The 14,422-nt window shown below is 39.0% G+C and overlaps 1 protein-coding gene across 12 annotated transcripts in view; it reads right to left on the bottom strand.

Annotated features, from left to right (window-relative positions):
- The window catches only part of LOC111218764 (leucine-rich repeat flightless-interacting protein 2-like), a 45,873-nt gene that overhangs the window by 27,985 nt on the left and 3,466 nt on the right, over positions 1-14,422 (bottom strand). For all 12 annotated transcript variants that reach the window (XM_022741225.1, XM_022741226.1, XM_022741213.1 and 9 more), the window contains exon 2: positions 1,426-1,512. In XM_022741225.1, coding sequence (XP_022596946.1) covers positions 1,426-1,512 — 87 coding nt within the window. The remainder of the gene's footprint in view (positions 1-1,425; positions 1,513-14,422) is intronic.

The following is a 14,422-nucleotide window of genomic DNA, read 5'->3' as shown; positions in this document are numbered from 1 at the left end:
AGAGCCTACTGATTCATTTCTGAAGGGAATCAGGGTCAGAGGCATCAACTACTAACCAGAGGAGTAAATATGAGTAGTACAGCTACATTATGTATTGTACAGTATATAATGTAGTTACCCAAAGAGACAGGGCAATATAAACACAACTATAATAAAACAATTCTTTTTGTCCATACTGAAAAAAAAACCTTCTCCTAAAACAAACATGTACATTACAGATAACAGGAAGTGTTTTGGTTTGAGGGAAGTGGTGAAAGTTTAGTTCTAAATAAGTGTGTGACTTGAAAAGTTTCCATTTAAAGTCTTAGAAGATTTTTGTGAATTTGGCCTAATATTAACTGGAAAAGGTTCAAACCCCTCTTGAAAGAGTAATTAGTGAGCCTCTTTAAGGACTTTCTGCTCATTGCTTTGGCGGACTGTGTGTTAATCCTCACCATGCTGTGAGGAACCTACACTGTAAAAAACATACACATTTGCTGGTCACTTCCCTCAGGGATGTTCTTGTATTATTGGAAATGCTGTATGTGGAGTAAAACTGTGTCTTTGATCTTTTTCTGCATCGTTAACATAGTCTCTAAGAAGTTCATCTGGCATTTTATAAATAAGATTTTTGTAGCAACAGTTATTGAAATAAATTCACAGGATTGGTCATGACACTTTAGTCAAGACCTGATTTATCAGGAAGTGTGCGTTTTATTAGTTGGTCCTGACTTTGTACATAATGTTTTTCTTCTTATTTACTTACTTTCTTGCACTTTCTAACCTAAACATTTCTGTTCAAAGCAGCGGTTTTAGCACCGTGTTTTCACCCCTGACCTGTGACCCACAGGATCAAAGAGTCGCAGCTTACCAGCATAAGGCAGCGTTGACAGGAAATGCTTTAGGTCCAAACTGCCAACAGAGAATTAACAAGACGTCTGAAATCCCCTTGTTATTTAGGGTCATGTATTACCAATCTGTGCAGCATACAATAGCACAAACATGAATGTAATAATGTATTTTAAAGTCCACCAAAGTTGAGCTGTTTAGGGTTTATTATACAGTAAGTACCAAGACATGAAGTGATACATGGATAAAACTCTCCTCAAAAAATGTTTTAACGGTCCATACAGTATAAATACAGATGTCCATGTGTAGTTTGATTATAGATCAGGTCTAGGTTCTATATTAATACTGTCAAAGTATCAAAGCCTCAGTCCACAGAGAAATGCACACAGCCTGTATTCAGACACTGAGCCTCACTGTCCTGCTGTTACTAGAGCTCCAGAGAGAAGCCTTGGAGAGTAGATGTAAAACTACATTGAGTTATTTTGGTTCTCAAAACCACAAATATATCTTCTAATGGATCAACATTTCTGATTAAACAAAGGAAAAGTGTAATATATGGGACCTTTTAGAAGTGGTTGCGTGTTTTGACTTGTATACCTCTTTCTGTTGTCGCTCCAGCTCCTTCATGCGGATCTCTCTGGCTTCTGCCCTGGCTGCCCTCTTTGCTGCCAGCCTGGCTTCGGCCTGAGGGGGCGGATAGAGAGAGAAATAGAAACACGGAGAGAAAGAAAATAGAAAAAGAGAAGTGAGACAGCAGCCAATTTAGTCGGTCTCAGATGGCTCACATCTAAAAATCTGTAAATGCTGAACAAGCGTGTGAGCAGTGGTCCAGTTCCTCGACAGAGTTCTTGTAAGAGGTGAAATCTGCGGCACATTGTTGGGAGGTAAATGTACCAGATGTTAAATTACCAGCTGACAAATCACAAAGAATAAATGGATCCTTAATTGAAAGGTGCAGTGTTGTACAAATGATCCTAAAAAAATCAGTTATACAAGTAAAGATTCATATCAGAGCTGGTGATTTCCAGTCTGCACAGACCTGACACTGCAGTGTGTCACACTAGACTGGATTACCAGTGTCTATAAACACAGAATATCATGTGTCCTTTAAACTCTGATTGTATCTCCTGAATTGTATTTAGAAATACACAATCCTGTGAAGACCTTCAGACATGCAGTAACAACAGTGTGTAAATGTGTGTATGTATTTATATGTCTGTATTTGAGGGCATTGCCTTTGCTCCACTTAGCACTCAGGCAAGAGCAGAGCCTCTTCCTTAAAAGGACCTCTCTCAGAGCGTGTACTGTATGTGTGTGCGTTACAGAGTGTGTGTAAGCATTTCCTTCCTCTAACTTTGTGGTAGACACTATGTGAAACTGCAGCTTGTTCGCCTCTAGGTGGGGTCGCTGTAATCCCTCCTACTGTCGCTCTAATGCAGTTCCCCCCAATGTCAGTCATCATGACAGAGCAACAGGAAAACACAAAGAAAAGAGTTGATTTCAAAGGAAAAGTATGTTCATGACTCAGTTGATCCTGTTTACATTTTTTTTTTTTTAAAGAAAAAATAAAAACATGTTCTGATCCAGTAACTAAAGAATCTGCTTATCTCCAGAACACTAACCAGATGATTTGATAACTTGACGTCAGCATTCAAATCTTTTTCTGCTATTTCACTTCAAGTTCTTGCCCAAGGACAATAAAATAAAGCAACAGATATAATATGGCTGACCGAGTCCTTGGTCCATGTTTTCACATTGTATTTTCTTGTATTTTCACAGTGTAATTTATTGTGTAATTTATTGTACCCTACATATGCACATCTCCACTTTACTTATGCACACCCTCACTTTACATACCTGTACAGCACACACTTGCACTTTAACTGCTCTTTTGCACTTCTGGTTAGATACTAACTGCATTTCGTTGTCTTAGTACGTGTACTCTGTGCAATGACAATAAAGTTGAATCTAATCTAATCTAATCTAATCTATTTTCACACTTTAAGAATAATTATACCCTGGTTAATAACCAAATAATAGTGATATAGCCTTAAAATAAACACATGACATTTAAACACTTTCTGAATATTAAGGCATGACCTCATGTTAGAAACGCTTTGTCATGAATGCATTATAGTCCAAAACCACTGCCTCCACAACGACCAAAAGTTGAATCAGTTTCGGTGTATATGCTGGTTGATAAGTATCAAGAAATTGTAGTACAGAAATGCAAAGATATGTCTGAGGTAAGACGTTTTCTGTGGCTAACCAATACTGAATTGTTGAGGCAGATACTAATATAAATATTTGGGATATATCGGCAGATAGTACTTCAAAAAACATAGCTAAACAATCTTGATGTGGATCCTTTAGCGTATTATTTCTTAAAGTTCCTCTCCAGACACATTTTAACCTATGTAAAAATACACATAAGTAAATTAAAAACTCTTTAAAAGGGGCTGGAGGCACATCTACTCTTACTCCCTGATTGAGAAATGTGGATCAGGCCTTGTGCCCCGCCCACCACCTGCTGGCTCCAGGTGGACAGGTGAAAGAGCAGAGAGTATCAAGATGGTGAGAGGAGGAAACATCAGAGAGACTCAGCCACATGTTTGAGCCTCAGTCAGACCCAGACTCAGATGAGGAGTCTGAGACCAGAACCAGAGACTAGCAGATGGATCAGAGCGGTTAGCGCAGTTAGCATCTTTTATTTGTTTATGTTGTTTATTAGCTCTCTGTACTGACAAGGTTTAAGGTTTATTTAGCCCCACCCCCCGTCCCAGCAAGTTGACAGGATTGGTTCCTTAGGTTTGTGACGTATGAAACCCTGGCTGTCTGAATCTGTTTTTATGAGACTGTCATTGGTTCACTGCAGTTCAAGGTGGAAACACTCAGTCATGGAGTTGACTGCCATATATTGATGTAAACAATATGATAAAGCACCACCTCTAACTTGCAGTGTCATCTAGTGGTTGCTGCTTGCTCCGTCAGCACTATGATACATCACAGTTCGGTGTGGTCACAAGTACAACAACCAACACCTGACCACACCTAATTGTAATAATGGGCTGGGTCAAGCTCATATGGACAAAAGTCCATATGAGCTTTAGTGTGTAGTTTCTCGTACATTATAGTTACAGAATTGAAGTTAGGAGCTGTGGAGTCTGCAGAATGATTCTGCTGTTAAGAAGTCGCAGAGGTGGAGAAGGACAAGTGGTGGATGACAGTGGCCTGAAATGTTAAACAGCTTGTTGCTGCATCAGTAGAGAAACCTTTTACCCTGCAGCAAACTGTGTGTACCAGGAACATCCTGCCGGTGAATGTGTGTGAATGTGTACCAGGACACTGCTATAAAAAGATATTGTTTTGATTCTTATATAAAAACACACAATGAAAATAAAACATCTCAACTTAAAAGTCCCAAAAAGCCTTTCACAACAGTTATAAGAGTGATGAAGGAGATATTCTAGAAATGGCTGTTCTCCCTGTGGCTCACTCAGTGGCTGCTTGAATGGCATTTCCTCTAAGTCAATGATTGCTCATTGTCCCTGGGATACTTAACATTTTTTGCGCATGGCTGGCAGACGCAGAAAAAAAAAAAAAGCTCTTAAAATCTAATGCCGTTCCTGGGCTGATGCATTTACGCTCAAGCTTAGGTGTACAATGAACTCTCGTTTAAACCACATTTTATCTTCCGTGACCCTACGGGTGACAAAGTTGCAGTGTCAGAGGAGTAACATGACCCTCCAGCTACATGACTTCAGCTCTTGAAAACCTCCATTAACATGGCCACTTTGCTCTGAGGAAGGAGCACTGGTACACACTTACTCCATCTAACAAAAGGCTCAGGGGTTAAGAGCTTTTACTCAAACAGCTCGTCAGTGTAGAAAACCAGCTACACTGACTTCATCCACATGAGAGGTGAGAGCATAAATAGACTTTTTACATACATGGGCACTACAGAGGCACTATTTATCAGTTTGAGGAGGAACTAATCTGCTTTCTGCTGTTTTTAATTTCGTTTTTTAAATGGGTGGGACAAAAACGGTACCACATACAATGCACCACAACACAATACATAAAGTGCCAGGACATGCAGACAATCATATCACACTGACTTAGACTTTCCTGTGAGCGACAACTTACTTGTGCAGCTGCAGTAAACCCCACCTAAAAACAGTAAACTGATGTGACACGCTTGATGTTTACACACTGTCATCTATTACAGAGGTTCCTAACCTTTTCCAACTCATGACCCACTTGAAAATCTCAAATATGTCAGCAGCCCATATCTGACACCATAACAATACGCAGGCCAAATAATGTGTTGCAAGAGCACTTTTTTATTTTAATGATAACGATCGAACATTCGACTGAACTTTCAGGGAAGCTCAATACTTCTTTTTTGACGGGGGAGAGATCACTTGTCGAGTCACCATCTGTCTCTCAACTCTCTTTCCTTTTAATTCTTCCTGTTGCTGACCAGCTAACCATTTTGATTCTCCAGTCATCAGACTGAGATAGCAAACAAGTATACGATGTGGTCCAGCAGATATAGTATATATATATATATATATATATATATATATACACACACACACATACATATATGTATAATTACATCTTTTCACCAAAATTGTACTGTTTTGCAAAATATTTTTCGGCCAAATTGCACTACCTTCGCAGCCTACAGGTTGGGAACCACTGGTCTATTCTATTATCTTCTCTTCTGTTAAAAGAAACTGTAACATACCTCACAGTAAGGCTGGGAACATATTAAGAATACAATGCAAACATAGCCAAACCCACAAAGAATTATTTTAAAGCTAAAGCTCCACTATATAGAGAAAGGTAGGCGGTTCTACTATAGTATATAGTACAGTATATGATGTATGGCGCTGCAGTTAGTTTATTGTGTTAGTTTAAGTGTGAAAACTGAGCATGTAAAGAAAAGTCAATTTACTGTCATTTGAAAAGACCTTCCTGTCTCCTATACATCACACACACACTTCTATTACTGAATATCTGAATGTAGCAGCCCCTCAAAACCCTCTGAAAACTGAGAGGTGTGAATGATTTCATCGTTTATACATTGCTGCCTTCCTCTTTACTGGGCGGGAGTGTTGTTTATGGTTAACAGGGAACTGGGGTCATTTAACTTCAGACTATGTAAAAAACAAGCTGACTAGAAATGTCTGGTGTTTATAATACAATAAATTCTCTCTTGCAGTAATCAAAATCCATTATGATGTCAGTCATTTAAACGAGTGGATTACTGGATCATTTGTATTCCCACACATGTTGTATATGAATGAATGTATATTATAGGTGCCTGTAGGTAGGAAGATGCATCTAACTAGGCCAAAAGATGGAATCACACATCTTTTTTTATCCTTCCTCGTCCTTTACAGCTATTTATAATGACCTACATGGACTTGGGTTCTATCAAAACTGTTCTACTTCAGCACAGTTTCAATGGGGTGACAGTTCTCCAGAGAGCCCATGAGCTAGTTCATTATAATAATGGAGACTCTAACAAGATTAAACGTCACTTAAACATAACCTTTGAAATGGTTCACATGCTGACAAACATAGAAAAAAAAAGATATAGTAGGTAAAGATAAAGAGAAGGTCTCAGAGCTGAACTGTCTAACATTTACTCAGCTTCTTTCTCTGATAACTTCAGATCCAGATGTCTGATGAATAAAATCCTTCATTTGGTTGAAATATAGTTGAAAACAACCAAGGTGTAAAAAAAGTATCTTAAAAATGTGACTTATTGTCAATTTTGAGCTTCTGTCAGGCAACCACAACACTGACACATGATCATAGCACCAAATGAAACGTGACCACTGATTTCTCTGGTTTGAGAATTGATGGAAACATGACTGATAATGTGAGTACACAACTCAAAAATATGGATCTAGTCATGTTTTAACATGTTTTAATGTGGAAAAAGGCCACTAGAAGAATTAAAACATTTCCAACTTCCTGTAAATAAAACTTTGTGTCATCAGAATGATTTGAAAGATGGTTTAATCACACATAAAATGGTTTTAAATTGCACTTCACAACCCTACACTGTGCATGCACAGGGCAGCTGGATTGGTCTGGCTTCTGTTAACCTGATCCCTTGTGTCTACTGACAATCTCTAAGGTCTTCAAGTGCCACCAGAGCTAAATGCCCGCCTGCGCTGACTCAATCTCCACTGAGCTTATTTCCCACGCCCTGAATGCCAGCCTTCAGCAACCAAAATGGACGGGTATTTTAATGACCAGGCGCGCTGACAGGGTGGACAAAGAGGGAAAACAGGAATAACTCAGATTTCTGTCCAGCTGGGCCTTTGACTGGGTTTAAAATGGGGTGGGACCAATAAGTGCATTCACACACATAGTTTGCTTATTTTTGAGTCGATGATGATGATGACTGATTGGGAAGAAAAAAAAAAAAGTTAGGTTCCTCTTTGCAGAACCTTGTACTTCTCCCAGATGCTTCCTAAAAGGGAGTGGCTGTGAAAAGACTCAGCTCATTTTATTACCACAGACATGAGTCAACTGAACGTACGTCTTTTTCTCACAAGGAGCAGATATGAAACCTTAAAAATCTCTTTTAAAAACAATAAAACAAAATAAAAAACAGAAAGCTGAGATTTTATACAGTCAAATTAGCCCAATAAAAATGTAATATTAATTTTTTCAGATTTTTTTATTTCTTACTTTTTCACAGGAAAAAAAAAAAATCACTAAAATTTAAGCCTCAAAGTTCATTCTTAACTTTGGAAATGAAAGGCTGACAACACAATCCAAACTAAAACCCATTTCTCAAATGTTTCACATCTTTATCAGTGGATGGATTTTGCTAAGTTGTAATGGAGACGGATGTGTTGACTTGTCAGTAGCTATAGTCACAGTAACATCTCGTCCCTGTTGAGGATGAAAGTTCAGTCAAGATTTTTAATTCCAATACCAATTCCCACTCAAGGTCCACTTCCTAGCTTTTTCAGGAGCAAACTCTATCATCCTTAGAAGACTGTGTTGAAAATACACTAATAAATGGACCTTGGGATAGTTGGTAATATTAGTCTATCCAAACAATATATGATATATCAGTATATGTCAGCAGACACAGAAGACAAAAATGGATGTCCTAAAACTTAAAACACAATAAACAGGTGATGATTTATCCTACTCAGTCGGGAAGATTCAAGTCACTCAAGGACAGACTAACTAACTAAAAAGGCTGTTGGTGTGTGTTTGATAAATCCAAGGGTATATTTTTGGTTTTAATACTGTGATGGGCTCTTTTTGGAAAAAAAAATACTGTTACATTTAAATTAATAAATCAAATAAGAAATTATGGTGAAACTGGCCACTTTGCTTTTCATAATAATGGTAGTGCATCAAATAAGCAAATGCTATGTTCAACTAAAGCACTAACCCCAGATAAAATCATGTTTGGTTTTCTTGAAAGAGACCAATATTGCCAGTGTTACTACAGACAGCCCTGTACTTTACTGCCTAGTATCAGCTATAACTAAAAATACATACTGTATATTTTTTTCCACCAAAAAATATCCAATTTTTCAGCCCTAAGTAGAGTCTGCAGGTCTTCCCTCAGTCTACATATGGACCCAACAACCTCTAGCAATAAGTTAGGGCAGGCTGTATGCAGCCTGGGAGGCGAAATCCAGGGTTAGAGGTTCACCGGTTGCTCACAGCTACTTGTTATCCTAATTGCCCTGAGCATACAGGTAATAACTGAAGACTTTTCCTCTCTCATCTGGAACATATTCAATGGACAGTCAGGACAGTGTTTACTGACATTTTAGTGGAAATGGTAACAGTGGTATCCAGTTGACTTTGGCATGAAATGCCTTTAACTGCTCAAGGAGCTCCTGCTGCTGTCCTCCTGCCTGCCTCCACTCACACATTGACCTCAGGCTGCACCACAAACACGTGGAGCAGCTGTGGAGCTCTCAGCACTGCAAACAAACTGGTTAGCAACTGTGCAGGCTACTTCAGGCCAGGAATAAAATAAATAGTACACTTCAGACATTTCTAAAAATAAAACAACGGAGGCAGCCGGGGTTTGAACAGCGAAGAAATACAATACAACCACAAAGTTTTCCCCAAAATTCAAGAGTCTCCTGAGACGCAAACATGGACATACCAAGTGGTCTAATGCTGACTGGGTCTTACTAGAACAACACTGTGATGTACTATTCTGTACGACCATCATTTGAGATATTTTTGGTTGATGTTCCCCACATGTTTCCAGTTGCATATACACAGTTGGGCCCTGCTTGTTTTTCCTTGTGGATGTAATAGGAAGCTTCTTGTAGCCTGAATATAGGCCTTCAGGCAACAGTTTATGTTGTAACTCTTACTGCTACTGAAGCATGATGGGAGTAAGCAGCAAGAACTTACAGGAAATTACACAATGTAGCTCTGTGAACGCAGTGAACAACAGGAGAGTAGTCGTAGAAAGAAATTTCTGTGACATGTTCATTTCCAAAAGGTGATTTATTTCTCTGTGCTACTTTAAGGGAGTCACACACATTCATGTGAACAATGGTTACTCCTTCCCTCTGGGCAGTGACACCCAAGTAGGGGAGGGTTACATGTCTTGCTCATGGCGCACTCACTGACGCAGTTTGGAAGAATCAATCCTTGTGACTTTGATGTAATGTCATGAATTGAGGTTTATTTTGTATAGTGTCCTCTCTGATAATATAATTAAATGACTCAGCTTGCTCTTAATAGTAATCATATCGCCATGCAAAGTGCATTATACTACAGGCCACATTCACAAATACATTCATACTGAGGCTGCACAATTAATACTATCACTATACACCCACTATAACCATGACTCGTATCACAATTGCAATATCTTTCAAAATAATCACAATATGATTGCTTTTGCATATAATGCATATCACCTCTAATTCATACAGCCCAAGGTCACTTTGACATTCATGGACAGGAAGATCTGGGAATTGAATCGCCAACCTTCCAATTAATGGACGACATGCTCTACCTCCTGAATCACAGCCACCCCTCTTTTGCTGACAATTGAAAAGTGTGTGATGATTGGTCACTGTGATCCTTGCCTTTTCTATATAAAGATATTTACTGTATACCTGAAGCTCAAGCTCCACCCTCCACTGTTCCCTAAGCTTTGGAAGTAAACTGAGCCATGGTGAATAAACAGGAAGGAGTTTGTGATAACAATCTGCAACGGGCTGTGCATGTGATGATGTCATCAAGAGGAAGCCAAGACACACAGAGCCTCCACTTCCTTTTAAGGAGACATGAGTCTGGCGAGCCAAGCCGAACTGAAGCCAGCAGGTTGTGTATATTCACATATTAAGAAATACACAAGTGATTGTTTAGGTCAGTAATGCTTGTTCAAGTGCCTCTTGGTATATAATGGGTGTTCACTGGAAAACCTCAGTCTGTTGTAGTCAAATTCTGGGTGGCACAATCACCTCGATGGACAAGCAGAAAGCTCTAAATGCTTTGTTTAGAAGAGCAGCACATCTACATCTATATGAAATCGAGTGTTTAGATTGGATGGGACACAGTTACAAAACTTCACAATTTATTCAGCGAAGATTTAACTTGTTTGCTGTCACTGCTTGTTTCCTGTATTAAAGATTAACTTGGCTGTGACTGCAATGAGGGATTGTGGCTTGCTGCCTCGTTCCCAAGATGACTGTAAGAATGAAAAGGGGATTGTGTGGTGGGCTTCCCCTTCCTCGCCGTCAAGCCCCAGACTAATCTGCTCTAAATACTCAGTTCTCTTCGCCGCTTCACTGAGCTTCTGACAGCCACCCAGCACCAACCTGGTGACTTAATCCCCAGTTTAGATCATCTTCTCTAACTCATGCAGACAAACTAGACTAAACCTGAGGAGCTGTGGACTGAGCAACAAGGATGCAGAATTAGAGATCCTTAAAAAAAATTACAGAAATCCTACAATTAATGATTTTGAGGGGAATATTATCAAATGAACTCATCAATTAAACCACCAAATCATCAACCATTCCTGTCCTTTTTTGTCTTCTGCTATATAAGAAACTATATATATATAAATAACTATAATCACCCTCTCCATCCTTGGGGGACCATGAATGTTTGCATGAAATTTCAAGGCAATCTATCCAGTAGTGGCTAAGGACACTGAGATTCTTAGAGCAACGGCGCTAGTGTGGCTAAAACAGCTGGAAAGACTGAGCCAGACTGTAAATTTGTTTGGAGTCACTAGAAGAAGATTCTTAAGCTGCTTTCACACATACAACACAACCCTGAACTAGGCTGGACATCACCCAGAGGAGGATTTAGCCAATGTGTGAATAGAGCAGGTCATTGTCCAGAGAGCGAGCAAGTTGATCACGTTTCTATCCTGACTCCTGCAGCCTTTACCCTTTACTCTGGTGCCACCTCTCACCTAACTAAACAGAGTATTTCTGGTAAGTGACAACCTGTCTCACATGGAGATTGTCCGATTGTATGCTGCATGAGTGAAAGGGCAACTCAGGAGTTCATATACAAAACCAGCTTTACTGTTTCTGGTAATCCTTCCTTATTTCTGTAGTGCCAACATCAGCTGATCAACACATTGGCTAAACATTTCCACCATCACCTCGAACAATTAATATGTAACAGGAGACATTGCATGGTATTTGCTCTGCTCCAAAGCACCCCACAGCCTTTACTGCATGACTGACAAGGCTAAAAGAATTGCAAAATCATTCTGAACTGTGCATACACTCATAAAAAGAGATGTCCTGTCTTGCCTTTGTGGCCTGACCCAAGCAATTCAATATCAAAATTTCTTGCCAACATATTAATCAAAGCTGCTGAATGCTGCGCTGTCTGGTTTTCACTTTTCACTGTGAGACTTAAGGAGACATCGAGCTGTTTTAACAGAGCTCCATGGGGCAGTTTTGACAGCTGGCAGACACAGACTCAAACAAAGCCTTTATATAGCCAATACAATTAATTCAAAATGGTAAAATGGTTGGATAAAGTCTGATGAAATAGTTTTTATGATTCGAACCATCATCTGGACATGGATTTCAAATATGTGGTTCTCATGCCATGCCTGGCTATGCAATATGCCTGCGTGACGACGACCCAAATGTGGGCCAGGTCAGGTTGAATCTGGCCTATGATACAATCTGAAGCTGCTCTATTATTAACAAAACATGACTGTTAATGCCTTTTACATAAATACATGAAATCCTATTGCCAGTGCTCAAAGCATGAAAGGGAGTATTTTCTATGTGAAGTGTGTGTGTGTGTGTGTGTGTGTGTGTGTGTGTGTGTGTGTGTGTGAGAGAGAAATAAATAACCTTGACTGTAATCTACTATTTGTCATTAAAATATCACTTGTTTCGACTTTCCAGCACACATAAAGAGACATTAAGGAACATAAGTCTTTGAGCTGTCCAGTTAAATTTAACAACATTCACAGGCCAAGTATGTGCACACAAACACACTCGTCTAGATTTACACTGTGACACATCTGGGTGTGATCTCTGGGTGTAAAACACACTGTGACTGAATCTGAACCAGACGCTTCCAAGAAAGAAAGAGTCTGCCTTGGGCCAAATTCCAGGACTGTTATCACTACTGTGATAATCAATACCTGACACCTAACTGAGGGGAAATCTCCATGGCACATGATACACGTCGATGATTAACTATAGCTCTCTAGTGGACATAAAGGTCTATAAAAACAGCCTTTAAATCATTATTATTTAATTTTTCTGAATATTTTGTACTATCTTTTGTACTTTTTGTTCTGTATTTTTTTTTATTTGTTGTTTAATGTTTCTCAGTGAGAGATTATCATCTGTTCTCCAGTGGGTTCATGTCAGCTTGACACCTGGCAACAATCATTTCAGGTGATAAGTCTGTCCTTTTGTAAATTAAATTTACATGTTAGATAACAAACTGTATCGTACAGAGAAATGTGAAAGTTAGTGAGTGGCTGCATGAAAATGTTAGCATTACTTAAACTGCTAAATTAGTTGCTAGTTAGTGATCTTAGCATCCTAGCCCAAGTGTTTGTATAGGTTTAATGCGCTCTCATTATGTTTCTGTGCTGTAGAACTCAGACCCAGAGACACAGCGGCTAAAAACAGATGACAAAAACCTGTTTGGACTATTCACTCTTACTTTCCAACTACAAAAACAATCAGACCGGACTATTTAGAGATTTGTGGTTCATCTGTGTAGCCTTCATTAAACAAACACAAGCAACCTAACAGAACAATCCAGCATGTGGGCGTTTGATTTGATTGGATCATTCTTACTAAATTGCGTCCTTGTGCTCAGAGCTTTACGATAAACCAGTTGGTAAATAAACCAAACCCAGAAGCTACAGCTGGCTACTGCTCATCAGGGTGAACAACACAGCTGACTGGTTTGGTAAACATCAACAGATATCGCTCCTGGAACCAAAAGACTCTAAAACCAAACAAGTGACTGACTGTGCTGCTAGAAAACCATGCTGCAACAGTGTTAACAGTATCATGTTATGTTATTTCAGGAAACTTAAAATTTGTTTAGAAGTAATAACAATATGTCAGTGTGTGTTTCGTGGCTGTAATCTGTTGGTGTTGCAGATTTGAACAAATCCTGGCATAGGCTTCTTCTTCTCCTGGCTGCATTTTCCTCTAAGTTTTATTGGGAATTATTGGCTTTAAACTGCTAGTGCTTCTCCACAGATGGATCTGGTTGACATTGGTAAAAGCTACAATTAGCCGCACTGTCTTTAAAGAGAAATGGGCGGGCCACTAGTCACTGTGTTTGTCCAAACACATAGAATATGCAGTGTGGAAATCATGAGTCAGGTTGGTAACACCTAATCTGTAGTGTAGGCTGAGGCTTTGGTTGATAAGCAGTTAGTGCCTTGATTTAAAGACCCTGTACATCCATAATAAACCCACAGGAGACTTTCCTGATAAGACCTTCAGTCAGGACTATGTGGGTGTGTACAGTCTCTACACTGACATGTCCCTAACTCTGTTAGCTAGTTGTAGGGCAGAACAAACAGACCTTTTTCACTGTAGATGTTTAGACTAGTCACAGTAGTAAAAGCAAAGGGTTAATGACGGCTCTGTTCTAGTCAAGTGTCCTGTATGTAACGTATGACAGTGCGACAATGAGCCAGCATGAACTCGGCTTGACTGATATCAAGTAATATAATAATAATAATATCAAATTTTCCCGCCATATGCGATATCTTTCATAATCATAAGCAGTCATTTCACTGCTTTGCTTACTGTATCTTGTACCTTGGCATTTGACAAATAAAACTTTAAACAGCTTTTTCGTGGCAACATCGCTTTTACCTGAAACATAAAATACATGAATACAGTTACATATTATAAAAAAAAACACCTGAAACATAAAATACAACAATATAATAATATATATTAATAAAATAAACACAACTTTAACATGAGATACAACAACAAAATGATATGACTAACTCCCCCCTGCAATAATATTGTGCTATTTGGGCTGGACTGTATCAAGACATTACATTTTGGATATCATCTGAGCCTAGCATGAACAA

This window comes from Seriola dumerili, unplaced genomic scaffold, assembly GCF_002260705.1.
Source record: "Seriola dumerili isolate Sdu_G_001 unplaced genomic scaffold, Sdu_1.0 BDQW01000052.1, whole genome shotgun sequence".
In the NCBI taxonomy this organism is placed as follows: domain Eukaryota; kingdom Metazoa; phylum Chordata; class Actinopteri; order Carangiformes; family Carangidae; genus Seriola; species Seriola dumerili.
This window is presented reverse-complemented; position numbering and strand designations above follow the sequence as displayed.